The sequence below is a fragment of the Talpa occidentalis genome, unplaced genomic scaffold, assembly GCF_014898055.3.
Source record: "Talpa occidentalis isolate TD23 unplaced genomic scaffold, MPIMG_talOcc4v2.1 talOcc4.15, whole genome shotgun sequence".
Classification (NCBI taxonomy): domain Eukaryota; kingdom Metazoa; phylum Chordata; class Mammalia; order Eulipotyphla; family Talpidae; genus Talpa; species Talpa occidentalis.
The window spans coordinates 15,119,696-15,132,057 of record NW_023601543.1 but is presented as its reverse complement, the minus strand read 5'-3'; the positions used below and the strand labels follow the sequence as shown (position 1 = coordinate 15,132,057).

The following is a 12,362-nucleotide window of genomic DNA, read 5'->3' as shown; positions in this document are numbered from 1 at the left end:
TCAGAGTTCGAAACCTCTGGTGTCTGACATGGTGGCAGCCTGCCAATTCTTGAAACCTAGGTCAATTAGAAAGCATTTGGTCTGCATGCTGGGGCGGTGCAGGGAGGGGCAGAAGGGACTGTGATATGGGGGTCCCAACAGCCTCTGGGGCCAAGGAGAGCTTGTGCAGACCCACATAACCCTGCGCTGGCCTTCCTCACTGGCCAAGGCTCCCATTTAGTGCCACACGCCCCTTCTCCAAGAGCACTCATTCCCTCTGGAGGGTACCCTGAAGCAGTCTTACTGCTTCCTGGGGCCCCAGCAAAGCTCTATTTGTAAGCAGGTGCTTCCTATATAGCTGCACCTTCCAGGTACCCTGGGCAGGTGACACCGGTGAGTACGACTCAGAAAGGGCCAAGGAAAGACTTTGCCAAGCTGCCCAGCAAGCCCTGGACAGAAGCAGACTCGGGACTGGAATGTGGATTTCTGGGCACCTGGCCTCACGTAGAAGGAAACCCGAGGGCCAAGCAGGTTTCCTGGAGCAAATGTTGCCCAAGCGAACAGTGCCACGGGGGAGTATGCTGAGGGTCTGGCACTCTGTCTCTGGGGTGGCCCTGTGGGTTGTCTAGAATGCTGGAAGTTTCCAGTGGCTGAGGCACCCTCAGCATGGGGAAGCAGAACCCGAGCGGGAACATAGCAGCTGATCCCAGCTGACGAAGGATAGAGCCAGGGATGAGACTTGACTGGCTGACAAGTGACTCTGAATTTGAACAAGCGATTTGACCTCTCTCAGTCTGATTCCCCATTTAGAAATTGGGAGTAGTAATGCTGCCCTGTCCAGTCAGGGTTAGAATGAGTCTTAGCAGAGACAATATAAGCTGCTACTAGTAAGCTTGCACCGTGGGCCGGGCACTGTGCACATTTTACCTCATCACGTCATTCAACCCTGATCACAGTGCTGAAAAGCAGGCAGAGGCATCATGCTGCATGTGGAAACCCAATTCATTGAGATCAAAACACTGGTGGGAAGGTCCCAGGCCAATAAACATTGGATTTGAACCCTGACCTGACTTTGGACTTCCCCTTGCACTGAGCTCCCGTTGTTGGTGTGGCTACTATCAGATAGCAAGGGGCAGAGACCAACTTATAACGACTTGATTAAATGTCCTTAATTCTAGGCCTTGCTGCCAACTCTAAGTCCTCCCTGTGGGCCCTGGCGAGGGTTCAAGGGCTGCGTTGAAGGGGTTGTCGACACTTCCTTTGAAGCAGGCTTTGACAAACTCTGACCCGCCGTATGTTTTTATAAATAAAGTTTTGTTAGAACACAGCCATGCCTGTTCACTTACACTATGTCTGTGGCCCTTTTTGTGCAGCCAAAGTCCAGTTGAGTAGTTAGGGTAGAGATTTCGAATGGCCAACAAAGGCGAAAATCCTTATGCTCTGACCCTTTGCAGAAAAGTGTGCCGACCTTTGATTTGCCGCTTTCAAGGAAATGTTCTGAAGCCCAAGGCAGCAGGAAGGTTGTCACTCGCTGAGCACTGACCAGTATGTAGGGAAAACTCGCTTTTCAAAGGAGCCCTGGAGAGGCCTTCCATTTCTGGGACTTCCCAGAGAAATGCTGGCTCAGTCTGCAGTCACTTTAGGGCCAGGAGCAGACGGTAGTAAGTCTTCTCTGCCAGTCCCTTCGGCAGTTAGCTGGCACAGGCTCTTTCTAGTCAGAAATTTTGGATTGAGAAATTTCGGTTGAATAACCTTTAGGCCTGAAAAGCAGAATTACATAAGCACCTCAGGGTGGCCGCTCAGGTCAGGCCTCATAGTAGCCCAGCCCAATTAGGGATACCGAGTCATCTAGACTCTCTAGTCTAAAATATTGGGCTTCCACGCACCTCATTTTACACAACACCCGGGGCCCTGAAAAGCTACATGTGCGCTCTTGCTGTTTGTCTTCCTCATTTCTGTCTCTCCAGAGGCCTCTCATTTCCGGATGGATTTGAAGAACTGTTGTTTTTTGGGTTCTCTGCCTCTCCCACCCTTCAGCCTCTGGGTTCAGGGCTTATGGTCCGGAATTAGTTAAGTGAACTCATTCTTCATTTTACCCTCTGCAGTTTGAGAAACAACCCCCTATTCTGATAATTTTGCATGTATCTGGTCAAGTCACTATCTCGCCAAAGGTTAGCGAGCCTTGTGTCCTACCTTCTTTTGGTTTGATGTCCAATTATTTTCACAAAAGCTACCCACTCTTCTCCCCCTCACTCCCTGGCCCAAGGAGCCACCACTAGTTGACTATACATGCCCAGAGGACCCCGGGGACTGCTCCTCCTTCCTCGTCCTCCACTTCCATTGTCCACCATCTTCCTGCCAACTTAATCAAATGCATTTGGGCCTCCTGGGACTGGTGTTAGCTGCTGAGCCCCATTCGCCTCTCTCTGAGTCCACCAGGCCACACCATGCCATCTATTTCGATCACGCTTACTGAGAACACCTAACACACTTTGTACCTAAGGCTTCTCTCTAGAGAACACTCTGTAGTGCCATGGGAGAAGTCTGTCGTGTAAATTCGAAGTCCAGATGCTATTTTCACTTACTGGCTGTTAGCCTTTGGGCAAATGAGTTCACCTCTCTGAGCCTCTCATTTATAAAATGGGGCTGGTGGTCTCTGGCTCAGTTGTTAGGATGAGAAAATGAGTGGGTAATTTTTAAAGACCTCTGTAAACTGTTGACAGGTTACACACACACAGGACAATATCAAGTTGACCTGCCCTGCCAACACCCCTTTCTCCTTAGTTTCTTGTGAAATCAGAGCTTTTGGGGGTGATTAAGACTATAACAGACCAATCAGCATAAAGCCAGCCCACCCAAAACCTCCTTGCCTAGAATCTGTTCCTCTGATGACCAGTTTGCTTAAAATTCAAAGTAATAATATTGAAAGAAGGAATTTCTCACCACATTTCCTATGAGGTGATGCCAACAACGTATTTTTAAATCACTATGTCATCATCACCAACATTTTGTCAATGAGATTGTTTTGTATGCTAGCGGGTGGGTTTTTCTATTTTATCTCCTATGGAGCAGTTTTATGACTTTTGAGCAAGTTTTTCTGAAAACCCGTTCTTTAAAATTGTGTATTTTTAGCACTAAACACTTGTCAAATCTGTAGAATTTCCCACAAGATTTATCGAAGGCACCTTTTAGAGCGCTCCTTGTCGGCGTTTACTCTGCATTGTGTATGCCTGTGTGCACGTAATGAGTTGATTAACCAAATTAGCATGTACCTAATGTTCCTTTCTGTTCTGCAAGATATTGGCATTTTGACAACAGGCGTGAAGAAGCGAGATAGATGGGGCAGAATTGTATTGAACTCCTTGCATTTTATTTTTCAGGTTATCTCATTCATCAAGCAACTCTACTTTGTGAAACATAAAATGATACATACAAAGTCATTACCAAATGTATTTATTGCAGGAAACATAACATTTTTCAAGAAAGGCAAACTGGCTAAAAAGTCCTGAAAGTGTTCAAAAGTCAATAAAACCAGAAGACACCCACCAAGGATACAAAATAAGTTTTGAGTAGAAATCCTTCCTTGAATCAGAATGCTTTGAAATACATTGCTGTTTAAAAATTCTTTAAATGACACCGCCAAAAACAGAAGGACAACCCTAGAAAAAGGCCAAACACTTAAAAGTGGACTGAATTTTATGTTAATGTTATGTTAAACTTAAGAGATTTCTCTTGTGAGTTTGTGGTAAATTGGTTTGAGGCCATTTGACCTGGAACCAATTTGAGATGCAGGTTCTGAGCTCCCTGCACGTGCAAAGTGTGGGCCTGGGGGCCACCATGGACCCCAGGGGAGGGTTGAATGTCTTGACCTCCAAGAGTAAGGGCGAATTGTCAGCTTTCAACTCTTTATTATAAAGACATATTTACAAAGAAACAATCTTTACAAACAGTGAAAACGATTATGGGAGGGGAACAATCGCTTATTGAAAAGACTCTTAATATCTTTGTATAAATTAGTATAAGAATCATACACAACCACTTTAAATAAGACAGCCCCCCCCAACGGCCCTCCTCTGCTGTGTCTCCCGACTTTCCCAGTGTCCCCTTTGTCCCTCTTCCCCTTCCCATGGGGCCGGGCAGGCTGAGGAGCCGGAGATGCAGTGTGGAGGAGGGGGGAGAAGGCCCAGTCCCTGGTGGGGCAACTGTGGCAGAAGAGGCTTTCTGGACACTGGCCAGCCCTCTAGTCTGAGGATGCGGGTGCCCGGCAGGCCTCCCCAGGGAGGGCCTCAAAGCAGCAGCAGCAGCAGCAGCGGCGGCAGCATTAGCAGCAGCGAGTAAGGGCAGAGGCGGCTAGGCAAACATGGAATTACTGTGGGAATCAAGGGGCCCTGAGGACCCCTGGCCTCACACACACATAGGTGGCTGTGAGTGTTCATCTTCCCTTTGCTTCCTTCCAGGAGGCCGCAGAGGGGGAAGCCTACGCAGCCCTCCATGACCTCCCATCTCTCCTTCTTCCTTCCTTTCCCCCCTCTTCCCCTCTCCTTCCCTTCTTCCCGTCCCCACCAAAGGAAGGCCACTGGGAAACCCACTCAGCACGAAGGGAAGCCTCCTGAGAATCAGTGTTGGCTTTGGAACGGCAGCCTCGGTACCTGAGCGGCGGCAGCTCTGTCCCCACGCCAGCGCTGGGCAGGTCATGGGGGCTGCCTCCCCCTTACCGGCCACTCCTGTCCCAATCCCGGGAGAAGGCACTTAACGTGTTTTGGGAAGACATCATCAAGAAGGAAGCGGACATCATCAAGGGGAAGCTGGGGGACCTGGGTCCTCATTCTGGCTCAGAGGTGACCCTGAGTGGGTCACCATCCCTCAGCCGGCCTGAGTGTTTGCAAGAGTTTGCATGAGGAGGCGGAGCCACTTGAGCACCAGGGTTCCTTTTGGCTCTGAGTTCTGTGATTCTTGGCAAAAACAATCCCCCTGCTTGGCTTTTGCTCCTGGGAGGGTATAGAGTCACCTCAGACCCATCACCCTCCGCTCCTGAGTGGAAGCCTGAAGTAGGTGGGGGTGGGGCTGAGTGGGAGGGGAGTGTCAGGAGACATAGTGAGGTAAGAGAAGTGACAAGATATTTCATGGGCCCGCGTCTCCTTTTCCTCAACTGGGCCAAACACCAGGGGATGAGGGGACAAAGAGGCTACAGCAGCTTTTCCTCCTCTTTTCTAATGCTTCGCCCCTCCTCCCTCAGCATGCCAATCCCCCATTCCAATACCCCCCCACCAAGGCACCCAGTCTGCATCCCGATGCCCCAACCTGGCTAACTAGAGTCTCTCCCGGCCTGTTGCTATAGTTCCTTCTGAAGGAACTGACAGGGAAATCTGTCAAATACAGGAGGCCACCAAGAAGGGAGCTTCCCAGGGTTGCACCCAGCCCAGGGATAGCCCAGGAAGGAAGGGGTTAGATGGGAGGGCAGGGATTAGGGTACAGGGAGGGTTGGAGAGGAGAGTGTCGGCCTTCCAGTGCTGGGTCTCCAAAGTCAGTCGAGGAAGGGCCAGGATGAGGGGCTCAATGGATCCTTATGGGGCAAAGGGAATCATTCCAGCTAGGGGCAGGGTGGCCATTCAGAGAAGCTGGTGGGTGAGCACAGTGCAGACGGTCAGCAGCTGGGACAGGTGGAGAAGAGCGGCGAATGGTCGTGAGGGCTCCGGAGAAGCAGATCAATCAACGGAGCAGAGAGAATTGTGGGGTTGGTAGGCACTTGGGGGCCCCTTCAGTCCTAAAGAGACAAAAATTACCAGGAGTCATTGGTATAGCCTAGGTTAAAGGGACCACACAGGTCAGGAGAAGATTCATGGGACCACATGGGTCAGGGTCAGCATTCAGCCCCACCCCCTCAACCCTGAACCTAAGGTCAAGGGCTACCCTGCCCCAGATATAAGGGAGAGGCTGCAGGCTGGGCCTCAGGGGCAGACACAGGCCTTGCCCTCTCTGCAGCCACCACTGTTTTTCTCTCCTCTCACAGCGCTGGGCAACCACAGCCACAATGCCTATTCATGGCCCCTTGGCCCATCAACCCCCAAGGCGCTCCTACTGTCGCCCCTCCCCTGCTGAGGATCACACTGGATACCTGTGCATATGCCGGGGGGGGGGGATCCTTCCCCAGCCTCCTGGGACTTCTAGAACCCTCCATCTGGGCCAGCCTGCCCAGCCCCAGGCAGCAGGTTGAAGGGGAGCCAACAGCCAACTTCTGAACAGTCAGAAGATTGGCCCAAGTATCAAACCCTCCTCTGGGCCTCACTCCCCTCCGTGTATAAAATGAAGGTAACGGATGGTATTCTGGAAGCATCTATGTTGTGTGGTGCTGGGACTGCTCAGTCCAGGTATCTAGTGGTGACAAGCAGCAGGATCACCCAGCTTCAAAGCTGTCCCTCCTACACCCCTTCTGCCCTCCCGGACCCGAGGCTCAAGTACCTGCTTCAGAAAGGCATGGGTCCCTTATGGGAGAGGCGTGGCCGCTGGCGGCGGAATTTTCTCCGACCTCCCTGCCAGGACCCTGGACCAGTCCTTGGCCCTCGGGGCTGCACCAGGTGGCGGACATTGCTTTCCTGAAGCCCCTTCCGGTCACAAGGTTGTAGCAGAGGCCCTGCAGAGAAGAGAAGGCCTGTTAGCAAGGAAGGCTGAGGCGCATGGCAGGGGCCACAGAACACAGACTGGTGGGAGAGGGCCATCTCTCCACGAGGGGCCCGCCTCAGAGTTGCTCTGCTTTAATCTATCTTCCAGCCCAAGGAACAATTTGCCATTTTTACACTTTCCTGGGGCAAACGGAACCCACGACTTATATCTTGCAACTTCTGGAGCTGATTTTCTGTCATTTGACAGTTCTATCCTGTTTCTGGCTGGCACAAACCATTTCTTTGTTTAGAACAACTCTGGGGGGTGCGGTTTGGGACATTAAGCCTGCATTTGGCTAGGGCACAGCGGGCGATAACCCTCCATTGCACCTTGGCAAGGATACACTTAAAACATAGCAAACATTTTTCAATGAAATGAGCACCCCCCAACCCGCAACCCCTGTCCCACATAGTTATCTGCATGGAGCCACATCTACCTTAGCTGCTGTCCTTTTTTCTCTGTGGAGGCATTTTAAAGCAAATCTAGTTCATCAGGCCATTGTATTCCCACACCCTTCCAGATGCAGGGGACCCACTTTTGAGGACCTAAGATGTTGCATGAATGAATGAGTGAACAACTGAGTAAAGCACCACCTGGAGCAGCAAGTCTCGGCATCAGCGGGGAATGGGTGGTTATTGATGAACCTCCCCACTGGGTGCCCTGCTTTCATCCCCAGATCATCCCCACAACCCGTATCTGATGCCACTTCTGTTCCAACCCAAGCTGACTTCTCTTCTGCTCTCGGAGTTGGGGGGTGGGAGGCAGAGGGGGTTTCACTGTACAGCTGAGAGCAGAAGCCTCCAGGGGCTCCTTGCTATAGCTGTCGCCATGTGAACTCGTAGAAACCTTTGGTGTCAGACCAAGCCCCAGCAATGGAACCCAAGTGGTGCTGCGTGTTTCTGGTGACAATGAAGAGGTGTGGGAACAGCCTGGGAAGGCGAGCTGGTCCTCCAGAGATGAGCCCGCTGCAGGAGGGCAGGCCGAGATGGTGCTAGTCAAGAGGCGGCCTGGCGAGGGGCTTGTGCAATACTGAGCATGGGCTGGCCCGCAGAACCCCAGCTTCTGATCATGAATCCTAGTGCCTCCCCCACCCCCACCAGCAGATCCGCCTTCAGCTATCTCCCTGGTCCCCTGACTGCACCCACCCAGGAATCCTCACCCTAGATCAATTTCCATATAACCGCCCATTGGCTGCTGGCCCTTGGCTCCTCCTTTCCCATCGCCCTGCCTCTGGCATCCCCTGCCCTGGTTTCCCCCTTGACTCCTTGGCTCTGGTGATTCCTCCCTTGCTTGCACACAATTTCCAGGCTTTTATCCTCCTTTTGAGCCAAAAGCAGGCGAGGTTTGTCCTTAGGGTCCTTCCCACCCAGACTCCCTAGGCCTGCAACTTGCTATACTCACACCCAGACTCACGCATGTGCAGTGCATGCACACACACACGTACACACACACACACACACAATCTAGCCATCTGCCCTCCTTCAAGAAACAGAAGTCACAGACCTTGTAGGCCTGTGTTGTCTGTCAGCCACCCTTCAAGGCTGAGTGAGTTAGTGTGTCGCCTCCTCCCCTAAACCCATGACCTGAAGAAATTTAAAATACAAAGTGTATTCGCTCTTTGGGGCAGCAGGTGTAGACGGGGGCAAGGAGGCCACTTCTGTCTGTCATAGAGCAACTGGCTTGGTGCCATCTGCAAAGGGACTGGACTGAGGCTAGGAAGGAGGAAGGGCCTTTATTCACTGAGCCCCTCACCTCAGCTGCTTCAGTCTCTGCCCTGTGTTTTAGGGTCCCCTCAAGGTTGTGCCTGCCCAGTAGGAGGGGATAGGAATGATGCTAAGGTCTAAGCTGAAGGTGTGATCAGGCACCGGAAGACCCCTGGCACCTTAAAAATGTAAGGTAGTTCTCATGTCTAGGGCCTTAACTTCGGGGGGAGCAGGGGCTGGAGGTGGGCCACTGGCATTGGCTAAGGCCCCATGGGGACACTGGGCATGAAGAAGAGCGGTCCAGTGCTGGGACAGGGAGGGGATCGTCTCCAAATGCTCAGCACCCAAGACTGAGTTGCTGGCAGTCGAGAAGAGAGGTCTGGGGGAGAAGGGCCATAAGGGGGGAGGCCTAGAGCCAGGATGGGGAACAGGGATGGGGCTTAGACTCTGGTCAGGGAGACAGTAGATTCTAGGCCTGCAGCAAACCGCCTGAGCTGACTGAGCACTCAGTCGGGCTCTGGAGAACAGGCACCCCAAGTCCCAGGCATCTTGCATCCCATGGGCAGGGTGGGGGGGGGAGCTCACTGTCCTCTTTGCGGAAGTCTGCAGATTCCCCCTGCACCCCATCCATCACCCACCTGTTTCCTACTTTTGATTCTGAGTCTGGCTTACCCTAAGATAAGCTGACACCTGAAACCCAGGCTTTATCCTGTGCAAAGGGACAAATTAAAGGTTGTTGATTCTCATGGAGGCAGAGGGACTGGCTATACAAAAGAGTTCCCCTGTGGGCCTGGGGGCCATCCCCAGTGCATTTAAATATTTTCTTTCAATTCACTCGCCACTTAACGGGAGGCTGGGGCCATCCCCCAAAGAATGGCAAGCCTGAAGGGTCTGGAGCCTTTGTTCTCCACAGTGCCACCAGCAGTGAAACTACGGCACCCCCCACCCTGAAAGCCACAGTTGGGGGGGGGGTGGAACAGGGTTTGATTTTCATGCAACGTGAATTCCAAAGGGGCCAGTGCACGAAGCTGTGAGTGGGACTCTCCATAGCGCCATCCTCACCCGGAATGACACACCTGCTTCTCCTCTGCCTGCTCGGGTTCCCTTAGGGGCCTGCAAGTGTGCTCTGGTGGGCACCCCACCGGCTATGTCCCCTCCACTGCTCCAGGTGCTACATGTGTCTCGGGGATGCGGGAGCCTTCTTTTCTCTGCCCAGCCCCCATCCCAGTGCCCTGAGCTGTCTTCCTCTGCCAGCTTTGCTGCCCTTGGACACACCATGCTCTGGCAGCCGTGCCCTGCACTTCAGTCCTTGGCCGCTGAGAGGCCTGACTCCGGTTACATGGGTGCTTAGTCTGGAGGAGGTGGGGATGGAGTGGAGCGGCCCCGCCCTGAGCTGGGGGGGGGGGTACAGTAGGCTGACCTCACACTGGCGCTGTGGTTGCTGACTTCTGACTTGGCATTGAGGTTGGGGAGCTAGAGAAAGAGGAGCAAGGGGGCAGGAAAGGAGAGAAAGAGATGCTCAAAGACCAAAGGATACTTGGCCCTGGCCCAGCAGCTCTCACACTCAGAAGAGCAAAGTGTATCCCAGGTCAAGAGGCAGTGGAGGAGTGTGTGCATGTGTGCCTGCGTGCGTGCCTGCTTGTTGGTGGTGGTGGGGGCGACATTCCAAGTCAGGACAGAGTGTATGTAGAGGAATTATGGTGTTCAGGCCTGGGACTTTGACTGGAGGCTCCGGCTGGGGAGAGCATGCAAGTTAGGTAAGGGTAGGAGGTTCTGGGGTCCTGTTTCTGACCTAGGCCAGGAGCGGAAGGAGCAGGATAAGTATACCTGGACCCTCTGCCCTGTGTGAGGTCATAGGGTACAGAAGGCAGTAGGAACCTTGGAAGTTTCCAGTGCTAGACTCAAGCAAAATGTGAGGGCAACAAAATTACCTAAATCAGGGTGTGAAGACAGATGGCCGAATGGAGGGAGAATTCAAGCGAGACATGACTGGATCTGGGCCAGTGTTCCCTCCCCCTCAGAACCAGCTCTCCCCCTTACAAGTACTGCTCCAACAGTTGGATCCCCAAAAGGATTCAGGTGGGGGTCCGTTGGCCAAGGGTCTCCCCTAGCTTCTGGGGGAGCACCAACTGTGCAGACAGGAAGCCCCAGTTTCCTCTGGAATACCTTTCTTCACCCACCCTTTCTTCCCTGAATGCACTACATTGGAGTATGTGCCAGTGGGGTACCCCTGGATGTCTTGTCAACCTCGCTTCACCTGGACGGCAGGCCCATGTGTTGGTTTCATTCATATCCCTTGCTCACTCCCCACCTTTGCCTGCCTGGCAGGAGCTTCCGAGGAAAAGCCTGCTCTCTTCTTTCCCCGGAGGTGGCTGACCCAGTGCTCGGGCCCCGAAAGACCACTGGATGGCTACCTGAGGCAGGTGTATGGGAACCAACTGAATGCCTGGCTGAGAAGCAGGACAGAGGGCAGAGAAAAGAGCTGACCTACCAAGAGAGGGGGGTAGAGTCTGGTCCGGGCCCTCGGATGCCACTGGGTTGCCCACCATGGTCCTATTCTGGAGGGTCTAGAACCAAGTAGGATCCCGTGCCCTTCCTCTAGGAAACTTGCTGCCTTGCCCTCTCCTTCCCTCTGCTCCCACTTCCCTGTGACTTCAGCCTGGCACGGGCATTGTTCCACCTGGTGTGGGCCTTCCCCTTCTGTGGTGCCCGGCAGGCAGCAGTGACAGCCAGATCACAGGACTGCAGCGGTTGGAGGTGGGGGCTGGCCACCCCAGGAGACACTGCCCCACAGACGCAGGGCAGCTGGGGCTGCAGCTGCTGGGGCTGAGTGGAGACCTGCCTTGGGGAGGGCAAGGGAGAACTAGTGCCAGGTATTGCCAGGTAGAGGGTATGTGGTGCAAAGCCAGGAAAAAGGGCTCCCCCCTCCCCCAGCTTCAGGAAGGTCTCTGGTGGGATGCTGTTTCCTGGTTCGGTGCCTGCAGACAGGGGAGCTAAGGTGAAGTATGCCTGTGCATGGGGCCAGGATATCGAAGAACCAAGTCCCTGGGGTGGGAAGGAGGAGAGCTTCCTGGGGGGAACCGACAGCAGAGCAGACAGGACCTTGGAGTGAGAAGACCAGCTTGACCCGGGGCAGGCCAGTCTGCCCCTGCTCACACCCAGGCCCAAGTAGCAACAGCTGGGCTCCAGCCGCCGCCACCCCGCCTCCGCCATGCGCTGCTGTCTATGCAACAAGTGTCACGTCTCCTTCTTGGCACATCTTCCCCGGTGGCCCGCGCCCCTGAACCGGCCTGGCGGCCTCTAAACTCTGGGAGCCAGAAAACTTTCCACACGCCTGCAGCCCACTGGGCTCCAGACAGATTCCTCCGTGGACCCACGAGGGGAGTGGGACACGTCCCCTTCCACCTCGGGGGATGCGGGGCGCACGCCTGCGACCCCGAGCGCCTCGGGCTGCGAGGAGCGGCCCGCAGGGTCAGGCACCTGGCGGGAGATGCCCCGCGCAGGAAGCGGGCCCCGGGCCGCCCTGTCATTCAGCCTCCGGGCACGTGGCTGCTCCTGCTCGGCTCGCGCCGGCGCCCGGGGGCGGAGGGAAGGGCAGCGGCGAGGGGAGCGCGGCGAGCGGGAGGGCGCGCACTCACCTCCACACACCGCGGTCAGGGAGAGCCAGAGCAGCAGGAGCGCCCGCACGCAGAGCCGCAGATCCATGCTGCCGCCCCGGCCGCCGCGGCCCGGGCCAGGGGGCGGGAGGGCGGGAGGCCCGGCGCCCGGAGGCAAGGAGGGCGCGAGCGCGGCTCGGCGTGCGGGCGCGGAGTCGCGCGGCTGGGGGCGGCGAGAGGCGCGCCCGGGTGTGCGGCTGCCGGCCGCCGCCTCCTGGCTCCGGCCGCCTCGCTCTGCGCCCGATCGCGGGCAGCGCCGCCCAGCTCGGCTCGGCGGCTCCGGGGGCGGTGGCGAGCTCTTTCCCGGCGGCTGCCTGCGCGGTCGCGGCTCCAACTGCCGTTGGCGCGGGCTGCCAGCGGGAAT

At 54.9% G+C, this 12,362-nt stretch overlaps 1 protein-coding gene across 1 annotated transcript; it reads right to left on the bottom strand.

Annotated features, from left to right (window-relative positions):
• Positions 1-3,337: 3,337 nt before the first annotated feature.
• APLN (apelin) lies at positions 3,338-12,047 on the bottom strand. Its single transcript, XM_037512895.2, has 3 exons — positions 11,981-12,047; positions 6,439-6,610; positions 3,338-5,743 (listed from the first exon to the last, which is right to left on the bottom strand). The coding sequence occupies exons 1-2, from the start codon at positions 12,045-12,047 to the stop codon at positions 6,444-6,446; spliced, it is 234 nt and encodes a 77-aa protein (XP_037368792.1). The 3' UTR covers positions 3,338-5,743; positions 6,439-6,443.
• Between the last annotated feature and the right edge of the window lie 315 nt (positions 12,048-12,362).

Bases quoted from the DNA above. Each gene is read 5' to 3' on its own strand.
- APLN (XM_037512895.2), bottom strand. From the start codon at position 12,047: ATGGATCTGCGGCTCTGCGTGCGGGCGCTCCTGCTGCTCTGGCTCTCC. The intron at 6,611-11,980 runs GTGAGTGCGCGC...TCTTCTCTGCAG, and splicing joins CCTGACCGCGGTGTGTGGAG to GGCCTCTGCTACAACCTTGT.